General features: G+C 44.8%; 1 protein-coding gene across 7 annotated transcripts in view; it reads left to right on the top strand.

Annotated features, from left to right (window-relative positions):
* The window catches only part of LOC146197878 (leucine-rich repeat flightless-interacting protein 2), an 80,640-nt gene that overhangs the window by 47,776 nt on the left and 12,072 nt on the right, over window positions 1–20,792 (top strand). For 4 of the 7 annotated variants that reach the window (XM_084593151.1, XM_084593156.1, XM_084593154.1 and 1 more), the window contains 8 exons: window positions 6,935–7,024; window positions 7,102–7,173; window positions 7,257–7,346; window positions 9,657–9,827; window positions 11,061–11,153; window positions 11,235–11,331; window positions 12,390–12,439; window positions 13,916–14,036. In XM_084593151.1, the coding sequence (XP_084449277.1) occupies window positions 6,935–7,024; window positions 7,102–7,173; window positions 7,257–7,346; window positions 9,657–9,827; window positions 11,061–11,153; window positions 11,235–11,331; window positions 12,390–12,439; window positions 13,916–14,036 (784 nt within the window). The remainder of the gene's footprint in view (window positions 1–6,934; window positions 7,025–7,101; window positions 7,174–7,256; window positions 7,347–9,656; window positions 9,828–11,060; window positions 11,154–11,234; window positions 11,332–12,389; window positions 12,440–13,915; window positions 14,037–20,792) is intronic. The other 3 variants (XM_084593152.1, XM_084593157.1, XM_084593155.1) reach the window with 1 other exon arrangement.

The following is a 20,792-nucleotide window of genomic DNA, read 5'->3' on the forward strand; positions in this document are numbered from 1 at the left end:
GTCGAGAGTTGCGCGACAATATCAGCCAATCACTGCTCACACCATCACGTCAGCGCTTTGTCAAGTCGCCTGTCTTTGTTTGTCCGCAATCTTGCGAGGGTATTGTACGCGACATATTCGCATTAGCCCATCACTGCTGATCACTACACCAATCACAGCGTTTTGTCAGTCGACACCACTGGAGCAGCCTGTCCTTGGTTGTCCGCACCCTTGCGAGGGTATTGTCGCAGCCAAGACCAAGTGCATCCAGTGCATCCGTGAGAGTGGTGCCCTCTGGATGGGTCGGCAGGGTCGGTTGGAGCCGCGCACAATGCAAAATCAGGTGCTCAGTGACCTCTTCTTCCTCCCACACGCCCGGCAAAGGCCAGCTTGCACTTCCGGGCTTGTGTCGAAGCATCGACGGTGCACCCGCGCGCGCCTCGAAGAGGAGCTCACTGCCGCCACTGTTATCGTACAGCCTAGTCACCGTGATGGATGTCTTATGTGACCGATACAGCTATAACGTGGACTTTCCCTGCATAGCCTTCTGCCACTGGGTAGTTTCCTCGTCTCTGACCCGTGACCTCACTGCCTTGGCCCACTTATCTCACTGTCCTCCTGGATTGGGTGGGCGAAAAAGCCTAATTTGCGTCTAAGGGTTTGGACGCGTAAAGCACCACCGTGTCCTGATATTTGCGAGGTGTATGTAACGAAAAACTAAAGGCTGGTTCACACTGGCGACTCGCGGAGGTCGCGCGGCTCGATTCGTCACGGAGGGGGCGACCTGCGACAATCGTCGATCAACAGGGAGTGTTCACACCGGAATGCGACTCGCTTCACGACAAACCTGCCTCCGAACGAGATTTGAACGAAGAGCCGACTTTCGCGCCTTTACGGCTTCTGCTACCGCGCTCGGGGTAGATCAATTCGGACTCATTTCGGTTATGAATATGTGAAATTATCAGCGAAAAACTGGATCTTATGGTTATTCCCATGTTTAGGACTGTTTCGACCGCCAACGCGCTATTGTTCGACGAAGACGGAAGCGGCGGTGGTGTGTGCGCTGTTGTTAGCGTTCTCGCGAAATAGCAGATCACGAAATCGCCTCATGACCGAGCATCAAGCACATGAACAATGATACGAGTACAAACGTGAATTAGTACGCTTCACTCTCGCAGTGCTCCTTAACATGTGTGCCCAACAACTGCGGGCGCAGTAAGTCGATCATGCACACACGCGCATGCACTCTTGAATTTTCCCGCCTTGGAAGGAGGCAGAAGCGCTGCGGATTGGCTCAGTTGCTTTGCGACTTCAAGTCGCGTCGCAAGAAATCGGTCAGTGAGCGACTCCATGGCGACTCCCTCAAACGGGTCGCTGGCGACTGGTTCGGGTCGCCCCCTCCGTGACTAATCGCCCCCTCCGTGACTAATCGTGTCGCGCGACCTCCGCGAGTCGCCAGTGTGAACCAGCCTTAAGGGTCAACGCCGCCTAACCAAGCCGGCCGAAATCAGGAAATCGTGATCATGGCCTCCTAGATCACCTCTGCGCGCGCGCGGATGTGATCTCGGAGGCCATGTCGTGATGCGCATTTGCACTCTACTTGCTGGCGCGAACCTCCCTTTGCCCCGCATGCCCTGTCACTGTCCTGGCGTCCCCGTCGCGATAATGATAATCATGATCGGATGGTCGCGCTCTTCGAAACGAGAGGGCATTTCAGTTGCGCGGGCCGTTGCCTTGATAGCAAAGCCCACGTGGGCGGCGCTACATTTAAGCCGCTTCATTTAGGCAGCAGTAGACGAAATTCCGCCGGAGATGCCCGCGTTGTTTATGTTTTGAACTTTGTTGGCGCGGGGATTCATTTCTATCTCGGCGCCGACCACTTGTTCTCGAATTCGACGTGCCGGTGCAGACTCAGGTTCATTCAATACAGTCACTGTTAATGTTTCAACATTAATACAGCCATGGGACAGAAAATACCTGTCTACAGAATATTTCCGTAGAAGGTGCATGCCCGCATACCAATAAGATCGATAGGTAGTTAATCGACAACTAATAAATGGTATATTAATTCTTAGTCATGGTCAGCTCAGTGATGGCTCCAAAATTTATGCGGCCGCTCCTAGAATTTGGCAAGCTGAAGCCCCAAAATTTATCATGATTGGAACATCGCCAATTTTGGTATCCCACCTAATTTTACAATGTCAAGGTCAGTGATGCCCTCAACGTTAAAGTGGGATACTCCCAAATGTGGACTACATGACCCCCAAATTTCGCACGGACATCAGGCGAAGATCGCACGCGGGAATTTTGACCGGGTCGGTAAAATATACAAAGGAGCGGAATTTCTAGTGTTGACATACCGTCCGCGGGCAGCTCCTGATCCGCCTATTTTATTCTCTGCAATTCGAGAAGGTGTCTTCCGAAATAGTGAGAAAAGGAAATAATCTCCGCAAAGCAATCTTTCTTTCAGAAATCTGTACACACTGCGACACTCTGGGTCGTGCGATCGCGACCTGTTACAGTGTAGTCAGTGAATGCACAGCCGCCGAGACCGATGCAAGAATGAAAATCGCGGCCCGCTTCCCAATAAGGTTCAATTCTCCAAATTTGATTTAGTATCCATTTGGTTACTTGACCTTGATCACTTGTTGGGTGACGAAGCCGCGGATTTGAAACGTTCGCGGGAAGCGACCCGACCGTTCACATACCACCGACCGCTTCTGAAATTTGGCTGCATGACTCAGCCAGAGGTATGGCCGGTGCGATGTGGCAAGTGCCGATGATTAGGCCGACTGCAGGGCCCGTTTTCTTGCGGTCTGTGTGACCGGTAGCTCGCGCAATTCGTCTCATGTGATGATGTTGACGACCAGTCAAATAAAACGAAAGAAAACGGAAGCTATAGAATGTGACTTCTGGCAACTGGTCACGCCAGCCACGAACTTCCTGCGTGTCGAAGTGTGTGGCATATTTACGAACTGTGAACAGCAACGTCATTCCAATCTGGCACGTTAAAGCATTCGACCGGTCCCCTTATAGGAACAAGGCTGTGTCGGCGCTCATTTGGCTGGGGGTTCTTCCGATTAAATTGTGATATGCCGCGATAGCACGTGGAGTCCTGAAGACCGCGCTCATTTTATTTCAAACATATTGAGGCTTTGCACGAGATTTCGATATGCAACCTCAGGTCCCAGAAGATAGGAAGCGGCAAATCATGCACCGTTCTGTTAAAGGAATGTCACATGAAGTCACATTATGTTGCACAAATATTGTCATCATTTAGATGACGTATAAATTCAAGGGACCGTTTCACCATATTTGCGGTAGCCTCTTCAACAACGAGAGCACCACTGATTTTGACATTGCCAATTCGTGTTGGACACCACATTTGGTGAAGTACGGACCATATCAAATTTTGAGGCTCCAGTTAGCCAAATTTTCTTGGGAGTCATCACGGAATTGGCCATATATCTAATAATTAATGCTGCAGTTAGTAGTTGCCAATTGAGAGTATATCAATGTTACTGGTATACGGGCACATTCTGCGGAAATATTCTGCAGACCTTCCACCCCATGAGTGTATTAATGTCCAATCATTAACAGTAATTGTATTGAACGAATCCAGTTTGCGGCGGCAGCTCCAGTATTTCGAGCTGCAGGTGGACTGGTAGATACAAATGAGTCCTGACGCCAACAAAAGTTCAAAACACGCTGGCCGGCCATCTGCAGCGGAATTGCGTCTACCGCTTCCTCAACGAAGCAGCTGAACTGTAGCGACGCCCCGCGGACCGTGCTGTATGAAGGCAGCGGTCCCCGCATCTAAAATGCCCGCTTGCTTTGAAGAGCGCAATTATCCGATCATAATCATCATTATCGCGACAGGACGCCGGGACAGTGATAAGGCATACGCATCAAAGGGAGGGCCGCGCCGGCAGGGGGAGTACAGATATGCATGACGATTTTCTGCTTTCGGTTGGCTCGTCTAGGCGGCGCTGACCCTCAGTTTTTTTTCTTGGGCTGGACGCTCCGTTTGCTTCTGTCCGCACCTGTACGCTTTCTTTATTTTAGCGTTCACGGCTCGTCCGTGCGATACAATTGCGTTGACATAATAGCGGCGCGCTTCGGAATGATTTCGTCCACGCTTTCTCAGTACGTTTTTTAATCATAAACAGCGCATCGGGATCTTTTCTGGCCTAATCTCACCTACAGCAACATACTGGAGCGAAAAATATAAATTTTCATTTTTGGTAACAGTTTTATCTTTCTAGGCCTGAAGATAAAAGGCGGTTTCTTAAAAAGATCTTTTTCAATTCGAAAAATCAAGATGGCGTCACTAGGCCGAAATTATCATTACGGCTTTGTTTCCATACCGTGAACTAAATTTGCGGATGTGACAAACTGCGTAAGGTCACACAAAATGCTGTTATAAAACTTCCGAGTGTTTTTTTTATGTGTTTAGTGCGTAGATGGTGTGTATCTATATTCTTATTCAACCATATCTGTATACGCCGCGAGCAGACGACGCGGCGCGGACGAACACGCTTAGCACGCTCTCGTGACTGGCTGAAGAGGTATCCTAGAATCCATAAGGCCTAAGGATATTAAGGAGAAAGCCTTTAATGCCTCATACTGTCGTTAGCAAATGGGTCCGCGTTTCGGGTGCATGTCTTATATGGGCATATGCCAATCACCATTGAATCGATACTTAATCAATAGCAGTCGGATGATATCGGAACATAATTTAAGGCATTTTCAAGATAATTTCATTATAATTTACGACTAATAAAAAAAATAGTTAAGCGATCAATAGCAACCGGATGATATTGGAATATGATTTAAGGCATTTTCAAGATAATTTCATAATTTACGACTGATAATAAAATACCTAATAGGAAATAGGAACCCATGAATTTGGAGGTTATCGAACTATCACTAACCATCACTGACTAGTTAAAGTGTGTTTAACTAGCACTAATCAAACATTAACTAGTACTCAGAAAGTGGAAGTCATGGTTAATTGCCATTAACCAATAGTAATAGAGGTTGGTGTGGTAGTACCCAAAGTGAGTCTGGGTTGCCTTAGTTAATTACCTAATCAGGCTAAACCACTACCCAGCACTAATGGTTAACTAGTCATTAACTACTTCTAATTAGTCATTAGTCATGACTAAATAGTCATGAGTAATGACAGATGACTATGAAGCCATCACAATTTGACGTCATCGGCCGTGACGTCATCACCGGATGTGACGTCCTGTCTAATAACAGGAAGGGATAATGAAGTCACATCTGATCGTGATGTCATGACTGGTGATGGCGTCACCAGGAGATTCAGGCATATACGAAGCTGACTCTGCCGGACGTTCGATCCAGGCGTCCGTGCGGAGCCTTTTATTTGGCGTTTCCTCTAACGCCGCACCACGGAGCACATAGAAATAGACGCAGTACAGCAGGCATCAGCGGCGCTTAAAATTGGTTCACAGCAAAGAAAAGGCGCAGTATTTTGTCACAATTTTAGTCAATTTGAAAAAGTCTCGCAGTCAATGCCTAAGCAGCGCGGCTGAGAAGGCTTCCGCCTTGAAGCACTTTAGTGAGCTAAAGTGCCACCTGAATTTTTATGGCACGGAGTATGTGTTTGCCCCAGATTGGGAGGTCGAGGCTTTGTAGCGTAAACTTTGGCGGTAGGTTGGTTTGGTGCTCTGCGCCAGCCATTCGCATTATACATAGACGAGCTGCATGCCAGAGTACCTAAGAATACCCAAGCTCTAGTACGCTATTGTATATGTGCCTAGTATTTGTTGCCATTATAGAGTGCGCACGTCAAACTTAAAAAAAAAAATTGAAGAGGAGGGCTTAAAAAGGAAAATAAAATGACCAGAGGAGCCGACCAAAAATAAAGTGCAAATTTCATGGCCTATGATTAAAGGGCTTTGATGGAGGCATGGTGAGCCTATTAGTGCTATCCAGTGGCCAAAAGCTGCCTCCTTGCAGCATGGCATATGCACGACGTGGTTACAAACTTACTTTTCAGTGTTTGCAGGGAATGGCTTGCACTTTAGTTCATGCGCACGGATGTATACTACATGTGTTGGGAATTTTTAGAAAGCGCTTAAGCCACTTGCTTTGCGGGGGCTCTGTCCCTCTCCCCTGCTTTTTTTTTTTACAACTATTGAGCATTTTTATAGGGCCTTTCAAAGATTCTTGTCTGTGGTCTGGGCGAGTCTTTTTATCATGGACGCCAATCACATGAAGGCTGCCTCTGGCAGCATGGCGTCACAGTTTGACATTGATAGAAGCGCATTCAAGAGCAGCCTGCCTGTATGCGCAGTTGGTGCATGTTTGATGGATTTCTTTAGGAGCATATCGTTGGTTCGTGGCTTCTGAAGGTCCACACCACATGGCAGATGTAATTGAAACTCTCGCCGTCGTCAGGGCATGTACGGTTCTGCAACGCAGATTCTTTAATTGAGTGACATTATTTGCGTTCATTCCCAGCGCGCTTTGAATGTACTCTACTATTAGGCTCTGGCTTTCACTAACAAATTGGCTCCTAACTTGCGAGCAGTTCACTGAATTGCTCAGAGCTGCACGACAAGCACTGTCACAGGCATAATGTGCCTGTAATGGTGGCAGTCACCGCCATTAGTCAATGCTGGTGCTAACTTCCAATAACGAAAAAGGCACCCTTGTGTGTATGATGTCGGTGTACGCTAAGGGCTCCGCAGTGGTCTAAATCTGGAGAACTCTCCAGTATGGCATTCCTCAAAGTCTGCTCACCACTTTGGAACATCAAACCCCACAAACGGAACAAGAACTTCGCATAAAACTTGCTCAGAGAGACATAGAAAATTGGACATTGTGAGAGCAGTGCAATTATTGACATGGTCACCTATTGGCATTATGCATGTTTACCATTGGGAAACAGCCGTTTGACCCGGTTGGCGTATTTGTGTTGCAGGCGGAAGCTCGTCTGGCGCAGCGCAGGCAGGCTCGAGCCGAGGCAAGGGCTATACGTCTCCGGGAGCTCGAGAAGCAGGCCCGCGAGGTAGTATGTGCGCCTTGACCACACATCATCGCGGCCTGAATCCCCTGGAGGCCACTTTGCACATTTCTTTTTTTTTCCAGAATGACGAGCAGTTGGACAGGCATAGTGAGAGTGGCCCGGAGCCTGTGCGCCCTATGCGCGTCTCGCGAGAGGTGAGTGACCATGGTGGTGGTCCTGCTTTGGTCCTGCTTCCGCTGTCGGCATTTATGGGGCACACCATGCCTTTTCTCTGCAGGGTCGCCCGTTCACTTCGGGCTCATCCTTCTCCGGATCCCGGAGGAGCAGCGAAGACTCGACTGACGGTCTTGACGGCCGTGACTTCAGGGTACGTCCACGGCTTCTTGAAGCTGTACAGGGCCATCACATCCACTTGCCGATGGGCCTTAAACCACCTCTCAAGCGTCGAGCGTTTTTACACATGTAAAGCATTAGTAAGCATCTTTGCAAAGTTAAGCAGTCTGTGTATAACCCCTAAATGGAAAGACAGATGCAGTAACATATGATTTCTTATTGGCCTCTCGCACGCACTGATTGCAGGCACGTTTTTGTAAATTTTTGCACCAACAGTAGCGACACCTAGCTTGCTGTGAACGCTCCATTGGGGAGAAGTGGCGGTAGAAGGAAGTAGGCCCAAGGAGGAGAGTAGGAGGGAGAAAAACAGCCTTCTGCTAAGGTTGTCTCTACCTTTTTTTTTCTTTCAAAGGTTTTAGCTGTACACAGCACGTAGCACTCTGACAGAATGAAAGGTAAAAAAGCACTTATTTCGCCTCCTCTATGGTGGTCTCAAGCTCAGTGACTAGAGTATGTTTGAGCATCTGGAATAAAATTATTTCCTCACAATGCATAGGGTGCCATATCAGCCTGCTTGAAACATGTGCTGAACTTTTCTTGATAGTCACGTCACACATCCCCCCTCCTCTCCTTTTTTTTACACTGTAAGAACAGTTTATCAGAATACCACTCAGACATATCTTAAAATGCCAAAAACCCGGAAAACAAAACCCAAACCATGTTTCAACCATCCTTCAACGTCACGCCTGTAATCACAAAAAACCTAAAATTTACATATTGAGTTGCCAAGCAGGCAACAGTAAATGACAGCTTGGATCATTTTTTGCCTCAAATGACCTAAGACAGGCTTGAAATTTTGTGCTTCAGCAAATATAGAATTAGTATCTGCAAGCTTATAATATTACACACACAAAGTCACTTATAGAAATCACTCCAGTTGGGGTGCGAATTTTAAATTTGCATGGAAACTCCACTTAATTGTTAAATTTGGAACTAAACATAATAAGACTTGGAGGCTTCAGAGAAATTTGTAATTGTCAGAGATCACAAAGCTGCTCTTGAGTCATTCTCCATCTCTTGATAAGAAATAATGCTTTTATATTTTGTTCGTAACTGGCTGTGATAAGCGTTTAGATTAAATCAATTCACCCGCAAGTTTTGTTCAAATTTTGAAAGCACCTGGAGCAACATTGCAATATATGTTTTTAGCATTTCTGTTGAACTTACGTGTGGAATTTTACCTTTTGCAACATTCACAAATAATGGCATTGAATTGATATTCTGTGTCAGAATTCTTGTAGTATCTGTGACTATTACATGTTGGAAGTTTTTCAACTTTGCATAGCTCCTGAGGGCACGAGACCATGTAGGAGTACCTGTACCAGTTTTCACTAATGGTGAGGTCTTCTGTAAAGATCCTGCATCTTGGGCAAACTATTCGTAAGGTTTTTCTCAAAAGGCCACCATGTAAAAGACCTCTGAAAAGGCATATTTGTGATTACTGGTCTATACGAGTCTAGATATATTTTAGATAAATTTTATTGCTGTTGCGTCCTAGCTTTGCTTTAAAACATGAAATTATCATTGTTCCCTATTTGCTTTTTTAACTGCCAGAATGAGTGATGGAGGCATGCATTTCTGCTCAGGAGTTGTGTTACCGCAGAACTTGAACAAAATTTTAAGCTGTCTCTCGAGTGGAAGCCATAACCTGTAAATGTGCTTGGTTTCAAACATGCAAAAAGAGACAAGTGCCTGCACCTGAAATGTAGCATTGCAATGAACCAACTAGTCCAAAAAGTCTTATTGAGGTATCCTTGGTTCAAGTTGTATGAAGTGCTTAGAAGTTCCATGACATCAGTTTAATCCTTTCCTCGTGTCATGCCCCACCATACTGTTGCGGTGGTTAGGGCTCTTAGAGGCTATGCCCAAGGATGCGGGATCTAATCCAGCCATGGCGGTCGCTTTCCTATGGAGGCGAAAAGCTTGTTGAGGTTTCCAGCTTCTTCCTTTTGGCAAATACATACCTGTGCCATCTGGTGGGCTACTTCTTTGATGTGGGGACGTTACATTCCTATGGTGCACACTCCAAACGCAGTTGAAACTGTTTTCCACAACGTGTCTTTGTGCTGTTCCTTTCTGTCGTGGAGTTATTATTTTGTGTGTCAGTGAGTGTAAATTTCATTTTGTGCAGTGACTGTGGTGAGAGGGGTAACCTTGGTTTAGCTTATTAGAAAATCACTGTTACGTGTTCATGTAGTAAACGGCTGTCTGTGTAGCTTTGGGAACTGAGCTGTCCTCTGCTGTTGCCCAACTGGGGTGCCTTGTGCCTTCTGTCCTTGTGCAGCACCAACTGCAGGATGTCGAGGAGAACTTTCGCAAGGCCATGATTAGCAATGCACAGTTGGACAATGAACGCACAGCACTCGCTTACCATGTGGACACCCTGAAGGATGACATGGAGGAGTTGACCGAGAAGTTCCTCCAGGTGCAGAAGGATCACAGGGAGAAGTCTAGGGTGAGTGGTATGACTGATTGTGAGAGGCTCTCTCCACTGGTAACTGCTGCGTGAATTAACCACTGGACAGGTATGCAGTGTTGGTAGTAAGCCACTGAAGCACCTTGTTGAAAAAAACTCCACTCTGTAGTTTGGTTACCATGGTCTATCGACACACTAGTTTAACAGTGAAGGCAGTTTTCATAATCAAGAAAATACCCGGAAATGAAATATGTATATTGCTGACACGCACTGATTTTGAAAACTAACTGCAGTACCATAAATGCTTGTTTTAGTGTGCAGCCCTACTAGCCTCAGTTGCAGGTTTCACCAATGTCTACTCGAAGCAGCCCTTTTTCTTTCCGTCTACTTGAACCGCAAAATAGGAGGTGATGACATATGCGTTACAAGGCACTGCAATGAGGAGGTGGAGTGGCTGCATAGCTGCAGTCATTGTGAGCGTGGTGTGTATCACAGTTGCGGCTCTCACTGAGCTGCTGTTGTACAAGCGCATGTGTCTGGACAGAGCAATTCTGTGTTGCTCGGGTACGCTCAACTTTGGCCCCTCTCCCCCTCACGTATGTCACCTCGCAGCCTCGGACAGCTGATGTGTACGCACGGTGTTCCCTAAACAGCTCGCGCTCTCTTCTGCTCCTTAACGGGCACTCGCCTTCAAGCTTACTTCCTTGCTCTTCGATTACTTGTGCTAGCGCACCTACTGCATATTTGAATAGTTGTGCAGATCAGCTGTTTTTTTTTTTTGTTTGTGTGTGTGTGGGGGGGGGGGGGGGTAAGTAGGTGGGTTGTTGGGTAGGGAGGGTCTTCAAAACTTTCTTTCCAACATGGACATACAGGGTGACTTTGTATTAAATGGCAGGAAAGAAACATTTAGCCTCAGCTTTAATCTTTTCTCGGCAATCAATTGTGACCGAACGAACATCAGCGGAGTCTCAAAAAGCCAGGGAAGTGGATTTACACAGTACAGAAATTAGGAGGAGTTGTTTTTGGTGTCCTTTTATTTCTCCTGCACCACATAGGGCGTCTCAGCAGCTCTTTTTTTGCAGGGCTTGTGTTTTGCATAGTTGCGTTGTAGTCTCACCTGCTGTGTTTACATTGCTCATGCAGTATGTTTGCTTGCTTCTTGTTTTGCACTCTTTGGTTTTATCATTTGGTGGAACACATGCTTACTGCTGCGGAACAGCCATTGCTCAATAACAGTATACGCAGCACATATGCCCACGGTTCTTGTTGCAGGCGTTGGACCAGCTACAAAGGGATCTGCGAAAGCTGCAAGAGGAAAATACATTTTTACAAGAGGGCATCCAACAACGAGACGAGCTTATTGAGGTATGTGGGAAGCCGGTGGCCTAAAAGGGCACTGCAGTGCACAGAGGCTAAAGTGCTGACCTGTGGTCACTGCTGTTGCAGGCAAATGGCTTGGTGCTGGTGCTGAATGGAGATGGCCCAGATCTGGTCACGCAGGAGGCAGCCCAGCTTCTGGACCAGGCAGGACATGGCTCGCTTGGTGAGCACTTGTAGCTTGTTTCAGGGTGTTGACCGGGACGTTGAATTTGCATGCCAGCTACACGCAGGAGTTTCTCATGCAGAATGCATTTCCACACCACTTGGGACAACGAATCAGAGCCAAGGCAGGCTTTGAAAAAATAGGCAAAGACAGAGCACATCAGAACAGCAATTGTTAACCGAACTGAAGGTAAAACACTAGGTGGAGGAGTGCTCAGTCTAATAAAATGGTGGGTGGTTATGAAGGTTCGAAGTTCTTTTCCTTTGCCTCTCACTATCTCGAGGCTTGGCAGATAACAAGTACTAGTTGGCACAGAGACGGAGAATGATGACATCAGTGAATGGAGGAACTAAACATTATAAGTACAGACAGCACAAGGTGGCATGCTACACAACTTTTGAGCCCATGGCTTTTTCATCACGGTTTCACCAAATCCTGAACCTGATTTTTTGTCGAAGCCTGACGAAGAATCACCATTTACGGTTAAGAGTGTGGCTCCCATTGCTCGTGCACAGCTGCACACTTCTCCTGCCAGTGTCCACTTGAATGCACTTGCTCTGTCCACATGCACTACCTCATCAAGACCATGAGGAGAGAGAGCCGTGGCCATATGCTTATATGCGGCGTAGGTGATCATTGCGTTCAGCCTGTTCGAGAGGCTTCTCTTCTTTTTGGCGGCTTTTTGGTGCGCCGATAATGCCCTGTGCAAACCAAACCAACCTTAAAATGGTCAAGATGCCTACTTCATCATCTAGAGTCGCGCTGGTGGCAGCGCTTCCCTAATGTTTGTCGCTGCAGGTGCCAGCTGATTGAGCTTTCTTGCCAGAAGCGCTGGTTTTTATCTCCTTTGGTTTTGCAGATGTGGAGAAATTTGTTGCTTACCTGGGCTTGGAATGTCCCTTTACAAATAGTAGCCATTGTGCTGCTGAGTGGCGTGTGCATGCATTGTCTGCATTGCCCCATAGACCTTAGAGCTGCATACACCTTTTTAGAAGTATTTAAAAAAATGGTTCAAAACAAAGTTCAGCATTACAATTTTTGTTTTGTTTTTCTTGCAGATGTCCGGTTAAAGAGGTTTGCAGAAGAGAAGCAGCAGCTTCAGGACGAGGTATGGGTCATCAGAAGGGAAGAGACAGTGCTACGTTGCGGTACATTAACTTTCAGCTTTTGGCAGGTTGAGGCAGTTATCACAGGTGCACGGTGTTCTGCAATTTTCATTTTTACCCTATTGTAGACCCCAGAAAGCTGCACACATGCCACTGGCTTCCTGAAATAGAAATTTGAATGAGGCCAACTAGTATAGGACAAGTGTGGGCCCGGTTGTAGAAATTTGAGTGCAAGAGCAGCGTGATATGCAAACATGTTTTCTTTGAAACGGTAGTCGATGAAGATTTCTGTGTTGCCGGCATCTGCCACCTGCAGTGTGTTCAGTCTTACCCAGTTTTATTTTGTTACGGGCTAGAGGACATCTGCTGTGCGGCTGCTTCTGAAGTACTCATTAGCTAACTTCTTAATTATTGGCATGCAGGCAAAGATCAATTACAGTAGTTATAGATTATCTCTAAATACAGGCAGTTGCGATGTTTACATCATGGTGAGATTTACATAGCTTTGTTTATTACCCTTCAAAGAAAGCTGTCACGTGACCAGCTACTGGCTTGCATTTCTCACCCAGGGTGAACACAAACCATAAACAGGCGGGCTCTCCAGAGATAAGCAGGCTTTGTTCTTAGAGAAGCATCTCTACGTGCTGAAGTGGCTTGCTGTTACACGCTTTTTTATTGCAAAAGTTAAGATTTAATTTTGGCCCAGTAAAAAAATTACTTCATGTAAGCAGTAGCCTGCTGCAAACATTTCAGTGAGCTCTTCAAAATGATCTAGAACTTTCTATTGACACTTTGTTGCTTAGGCAATTAGTTTTGCGAATTGGTATGGTTTCGGCAACATTAAACGTAATGCAGATTAGGCCTCTCGACTGTCAATGCCCCTTGGTTGGTTTCAAGGGGTTAGGACACCTAATCTCTTTTAAGCCTTGGTTACATTTAGCCAGCCAGCGTGGTATATTATTTTCATGTTTGACATCTAAAATATTTAGCTGTTAGGTGTGCTCAACACTTTTATATTGTAGAGTTCACAGTTCAGGAAAAAAATCCAAGTGTGTGGTGTTAAGTGAATGGCGCAAGGGAATGGTATGAAAGAGACGCCAGCAGGATTTTATCATGGGGCCTGCTAGTCTCGTACACTTAAGTTATGGTTCCATTGTGTTCTGCATACTAAGGCTCAAAGTGCCTTGCATTGCTTATTCACACTCATTTCAGAATCGTTGTTGAACACTAAGGGACAGTCGGCTTCCGTGGTACAATTAAACGCCTCACATGTTTTCCTTCATTGACACTATGTTGCAACAGGCAACCACGTTGCCATGGAAAATCTCAGTGTGCGCGACCACGTAGCACCTCAATTTTCCTCACTTCTAGCGCCATACTTTTTGAGATGCCAATTTTTGCAATCAGAGGAAGGACTGATGCTCACCTGGCATGTTCTGTTCTGTTCGTCTTAACATACTTGTGGCTTTGCCTTGCAGATCAACCGGCTGCAGCTGGACTTGGCCGAGGAGCGGCAGAAGGTGACCCGGCTAGAGCAGCTCTCACTTGTGCATGGCCCACAGACCAATGGGCCTGAGATGAGGCTTATCGAAGTGCAGAGTGAGTCCAGTGTTTGTTGACAGATCTTACTGACTGAACTTGAATTTTTTCACATATTTATGCAGCTGTGCTGCCAGCACAGGATGGTAGCTTGCGTTGTCCTTGCTCAGTGGTTCAGAATACGGACTATAAATTTAAGGGCAGTTATTTGAAGAGTACCTGGTTTGTAAAATCTCTCCATCTCTTCAACAGTTTCAACACGACTTTCACAGCATCAACTGACCGCTTAACAAAAGCACAAGTTGTGTCCTTGAGCACTTCTGTGGGTAACAAGATACCTGTGTGCTTTCTAGATTGACAAAAATGATTGGTACTTATTGAGAGCTGTACAAGTTCTCAAAAAAAAAAAAAAAAAAAAGTTTGAAACATTTTAGTATAAGCTACATAAACAAAATGACCTGTTAAAACTGGTGGTCTGATAAAAAACAAAAGTCAGGTGCTCAAAATGGATTGTTGTTTTAAAACTGCTCTAGCCTCAAAAGAGACTGACCACTTAATTTTTAACTCCCACTTTTTTTTTTTCGTGCAGCAAAGATTTAGGTCTGCCAGATTTGGCATTGGTTGTTAGAAATACTTCAGCAATTTTTTTTTTTTTTACCAAGGATATTTAGATAAGCACACAATAATTAGACATTTGTAATATTGAGCAGCATCCGTTTTTCTTTCCACACCTGAAGCTGTTTTGTCACAGTTGTGTGTCACGTCAACAAAGCTTTTAGTGGACTGTGGTTGCTGCTTCATCCGAGAAGCTCGGAGCACAATAGTGTCTTCTGCTGACAAAAGCTTACAGTACATCAGCAATGCAATTGTATTTGTAGAGTTGCATTTCTTCAAAGGGTGTACGGGATAAGGCGTAAGCTATAATTCAACACAAGGAGCACTCCCGAAAGAAATAAAACACTGCGCACTCACAACAAGTCAGCAACATTTTGCCAAGATGTCACGGGGTGGGGCACACTACTAATGACAAGATTTCACTGCAAGATGGCGCTTCAGCTTGTTTTATGCTGAAGCGCCATTTTACGTCTGGGAAGGGTGCAACAGAACAAGAACGGAAAAAAAAGGTGGAGGGGTAGGTATGTTGATACACCAGGGAACAAATTGGCAAAGAAATAAATCATCTTGTAAAGAACATATCTGGGTTTCAGGAACAATTGCCGGCATAAGGACATGGCTAGGGGTAGTTTATTTAGGAACAGGACATCAATGCAGGCAAGAAAACAAGAATCTTGTTGAATGTCTCAGTAACGATATAAGCCAGTTTGGAAACGGGGCCAATATTATTCTACTGGGGGACATGAACGGCCACATCGACGATCTGGATGGATACACGGATTGTAACGGGAAGCTAATGCTAGATTTCTGTGAGCGACACGATCTGGTTATAGTAAATAGAGAAACAAAATGTGAAGGCCAAATCACGTGGGAATTCCGCAACAGGCAGACGACCATTGACTATTGTCTAATGTCGCAGGAAATTTATAGCAAGGTCACAAAAATGGAAATAGACGAAGAAGGGGAGTGTAGTCTGGGAAGTGATCATAAATGTATTAGTCTGCAGATGGGGCCCTTGATGAAAAGAGAAATGGAACTTAGACAAAACGTAAACGCAAAATTAAACGACGATCAAATAGCGCAGATAGCAGCAGACATAGAGGAAGCAATAGAGAAAAGCCCTATGGAAGACTGGGATTATGAACAAGTAGAACTACTCATAAGGAAGAAAATTCAGGAGGTTAAAGTAGCAAACCGCTGGAATGGAAAGAGGAAGCCACGGAGCTGGTGGAATAAGGAAATCAGGGAAGCTATTGAACAACGACGGGCTGCTTCAAGGGAACACAGAGTGGCAAAGAAAGCACCGGTATCTCAGGAGAAAATCGACCAAAAATGGGATTCATATCGACAAAAGAAAGTTGAGGTACAGGCCCTCGTCCAAAGTAAAATAAAGCAGTTCACCGATCGCTGGATGGCTGACATACACGATGCCTCTAGAGGCGGAGCAAGAAAATTCTGGAACCATATAAGCTGGCTAGGGAAGAAGAATCAAAGAAAGCAGGATCAGATTTAAGATAACGAGGGAAATTGTTTAAAGGGAGACAACGCAGTGAACTACATTACATCAGTTATAGCCGAGTCATTTAAGAGCGATGATAGGGCAATCTCCGCAAATCAGGAAGCAACACAAGGTAGCAGAATACAAAGCAGCTTAGAACTGACCAATCTAAACTGGAAAAAGGCAGAAGAAAATGTTCCTAAAAACACATCTACAGGAATAGATGGAATTCCGATCAAGCTGATTAATGAACTCGGTCCAAAAAGTAAGGAAACATTGTTAAAAGCTCTGGAAACAGTCATAACGAATAAGCAGATTCCGGACAGCTGGCGGCAGAGTAAAATGAATTTGATTTATAAAGGGAAAGGAGACAGGATGCACATAAAATCCTGCAGGCCGATTACCATAACATCTGTTATGTGCAGGTTAGCCATGCAGGCGGTGAAATTAAAGGTGCAAGCATGGGTAGAAAGTAACAAGATACTCGGAGAACTTCAGAACGGCTTTAGAAATGGTAGGCGCTTAGATGATAGCCTGTTCGTGCTTACCCAATGCATCAAAATATCTAGAGTGGAAAATAGACCTTTGCATTTGGCCTTCCTGGACATAAATGGGGCGTACGACAAAGTAAGCAGGGAACTCCTGTGGAACATATTAAAAGAAGAAGGTATCGGTTATGAGATAATAGAATTCCTACAGGAAATATACCGGGATAACAAAGTAGAAATTGCGTGGGAAGGGATAAGAAGTACGGAGGATGTCAAAGTATGCAAAGGATTAAGACAAGGCTGTCCTTTATCACCGGTGCTGTTCATGCTTTATATGATAAACCTGGAACGGAGGATACTAGACAGTAACCTAGGTTTTAACCTGTCATATAGATTAGGTGGAAAGGCGGTAGAGCAGCGGCTCCCCGGTTTGATGTATGCAGACGATATTGTGCTGCTAGCTGAGAGTCTGGAAGAATTGCAAACTCTAGTTTAGTATTGCGGAGACGAAGGGGACGCTGTAGGCTTCAGTTTCAGCGCAGTTAAGTCGGGTCTGATGATTTTCAACGGGTCAACTGATCAGGGTCTTAAAATACAAGGCCATGAAATACCTAGAGTAGCTGAATATAAATATCTGGGGGTATGGGTAAACGAAGGATTGGCATACATTGGAAAGCATGAGCAATCACTTAAGGCCAAAGGGCGAAGGAATGCCGGGATAATGAAGCATAAGGCATTGTGGGGATACAATAGGTATGAGGTTTTGAGGGGTATTTGGAAAGGAATTATGATGCCCGGACTTACTTTCGGAAACGCGGTTTTGTGCCTAAAATCAGAGGTACAGTCGACATTAGAAATAAATCTGAGATCTGTTGGACGATTAGCACTAGGTGCCCACGGCAAAACTACAAATGAAGCGGTACAGGGAGATATGGGCTGGGCATCTTTCGAAGTACGGGAAGCTCAGAGTAAAATATTATATGAGGAACGCCTGAGGAAATTGGACAGTAACAGATGGGCAGCTAAAGTATTTAAATACCTGTACTTAAAAAGCGTGGACTCACAATGGAGGAAAAGAACTAGGAAACTAACTAGTAAGTATGCTAGTCACAAGGACAGAGAAATAAAGAGCATTAAGCAACAGGTGAAAAACACAGAAGGTAAAAATTGGATAAATTCGATGGAAAAGAAACAGAGTGTGGAATTATACTGTAAGTGGAAAATGCAGATCAGGAAGGAAGATTTCTTTGATAACTCAAGAGGCAGTGCCCTACTTTTCGAAGCTAGATCAGGGTGCCTTAGAACACGCAGCTACAAAAAGAAATTTAACAATGGAGATGACGCATGTGCTGTATGTGGTAACTCCAGTGAAACAATTGACCATATTATACTCGAATGTAATGGTATCCATCTGGAAGTTGATGCAGGCGCAATCACTGTTCCTGAAGCTCTGGGGTTTAGAGATACCAGTGGCCGGGTGAATAAACCGGCGGTGGAAACTAGCAAAAAACGACTGGAAGATTGGCGGCTTAAAAGCAGAGAAGTGACATAATGTTTGTAATGTAGGAACAAAAATTTAATAAATAGAATGATGGTTTAGTTAACCATTCTAAATCAATAATTAAGATATATGGAGAAAAATGAGCATGATAGCTACTGTTACCACCCCGTTTCAAAGGGGACGCTCCTATATTCCATCCATCCATCCCATGCTATTTTCAGCGCTAAATTATCACTAGTTGTTATTCCTTGAATACTGACATGTTGAGACTCTACGATATGAGACAAGATCTTGTCATTTGCATTGTAAACCCTTGAAAAGTTTTGTAATAAGGGAGTAATTATCCACTGGCATCCACCCAAGCGCAGCCATACGACTACAAACGAAAGCTATACAGCTTTCTCAGAAGCTTCGTAATTAAAAGAAAAATTCGTCCTGGTCCGGGTATTGAACACAGAACCACCGCCTTTCTACAGCAGTTGCTCTACCAACTGAGCTAACCGGGGGTAGGGCAAGAGCGAATGGATCAATAACTCAAAGTGGGAATGGTGTTGATGGAATATTTAGGGTAACCCCCATAGCGGAGTCGATTTGTAATAAGGGAGTAATTATACTCATTGGCATCCAGCCAAATGCAAGTTTTGGTGCTGGCCAGTCCTTTTAGAACTGCTGCAGAAGGACAGGGCTTTTGGGCTATTCCTTATTTTGGGGACAAAACATAATGAAGCTCTCAACCTTAATCAGTTTGTTTTTTGCACTTTTTTTTAATGGGGGGGGTGTTGCTTTTTCACCATGTCTATTACACCTCAGGTTGTCACACTTTCCTTTAGTTTGCAAAGACAATAAATAAACATCATAAAACTATTTTTGCTTTCAACTAGGCATAATAAGTACAAGGAATGCATTGTTGAAAGTGCTTCTCAGATTAATCTCAAATTACTGCACATTGAAGTGAAGTGTTGATAGGACTGGTGTAATGACAGCCTAAATTAGAGTTAGAAAATAACCTGCAAGCATAAATCGAGATTCCTGCGTCCAACATTAATATTACATGCTGCTATGATTATGTACAAGGAAAGGTGGGTTGCACAAAAAAGACAATCACAAGAGAGAGAACAGGATTAGAGAGAATCGCACTCGTTCGGCCTTCTCTTGTGATCGTCTTTTTTGTAGGCATGTACAAATATAGTGATTCTGTGGAATACTGCGCTACTTGATATACAGAGACAAATGGAAGACGACACACGAATGAAGCGCAAACTTACAACTATTTATTTTTATCGACAAAACACGCACATATATACAAAAGGCATTCTTGTCAAATCACAGACACATCATTCATGCATGTGATCACGCACATTATCATTTCGACCACAACTCCGCATCTGCACAGCTATCATATCTAGCTCCTCTTTTGTGAGAGCCACAGAAGATGTACTAACGCACGTATCTTTTTCTGCTGACTCGATTAAGAAGGCTTCTACTATTTCTCTTTCAATTCTTTCCTTTTGTTTACCTACAATTTCAGTCCTATGAAATAATGGTTTGCAGCCATTTACGCATCGCAAGCAATGTTGCGCAAGATTTCCAGGGTGGCTGATTTTCCCACAGTCATTATGATGTTCCAGGAGCCTCTTATTAACACACCTTCCCGTTTGTCCGATGTATTGTTTTCCGCACGAAATCGGGATCTTGTAACTGATTTCATCCTGACAAGGTATGAACCTTTTTTGATGTGCAATTTCACATTCCTTCCTCTTGCCACGCTTATCATGCTCATTTACTGCATTACAGAGGCTTATCAACTTTTTTGGCGCCCTAAATATCACCTTCACATTATGTTTGGTTGCTACCTTCTTTAATCCATGTGATACTTTGTGTATATACGGAATTACAACACATCGCTCTCTGTTGCTCTCTTCTCTCTGCACCTGCGTTTTCTTCATTATGTTGTTCAGCAGCTTTTCTGCCACAGACGAAATGACACCATCTGGGAAACCACTGGCTTTCAGCCTGGTTATTTGCATGCCGATGCTTTCTGTCATTTTGTGATCGCAGGACTTCTTAATGCTCTGCAACATGCATGAGTGGGCGACGCTCCTTTTAACAAGCTTGGACTGGCTCGAATCGAATCTCATGAGGCTTTTTTCGTTTTTGGTATGATACCACCAGCATGTGTGCATGGGGGTCTCCTGTATTTGTAGATCGAGGAACCTTATCATCCCTTTATCAGGTACTTCATAGGTAAAGTCAAGCCCATTGAACTCGCCCTTGAAAAGCGCGACCATCATATCCGCGTCAACCGTACGAGATCTTTCTGTACTAAAACAAAGCAAAAAATCGTCTACGTATCGAAAGCATGCTACAACACCCCTGCTATCCAATTCCGGTTTTAGGCTGCGGTCTCCCTTTGCCATGTAAAGGTTCGAAAGGACAGGAGCCAAGCACGACCCGATACAAATGCCTCCTCGCTGTGCGTAAATTTTCCCTTCGTACAGCACATACAGGGATCTCAGATACACCCACAGTAGTTCAAGGAAGCCGCTGATGCTCGTCCCACACTCGTTCTGAAACTTCATAGGTCCATAGCTGTCAATACATTCTTCAACTGCTGATATCGCCCCGTCTTGAGGAATTGAATAGAACATGTCTTTCACGTCTACTGACATGCACGTCACAGGATGGTCTTTCCTCAGAAAGCTGATGGCTTCTTC

Source organism: Amblyomma maculatum, chromosome 2, assembly GCF_055883805.1.
Source record: "Amblyomma maculatum isolate TAMU_Amacu chromosome 2, ASM5588380v1, whole genome shotgun sequence".
NCBI classification, from domain to species: domain Eukaryota; kingdom Metazoa; phylum Arthropoda; class Arachnida; order Ixodida; family Ixodidae; genus Amblyomma; species Amblyomma maculatum.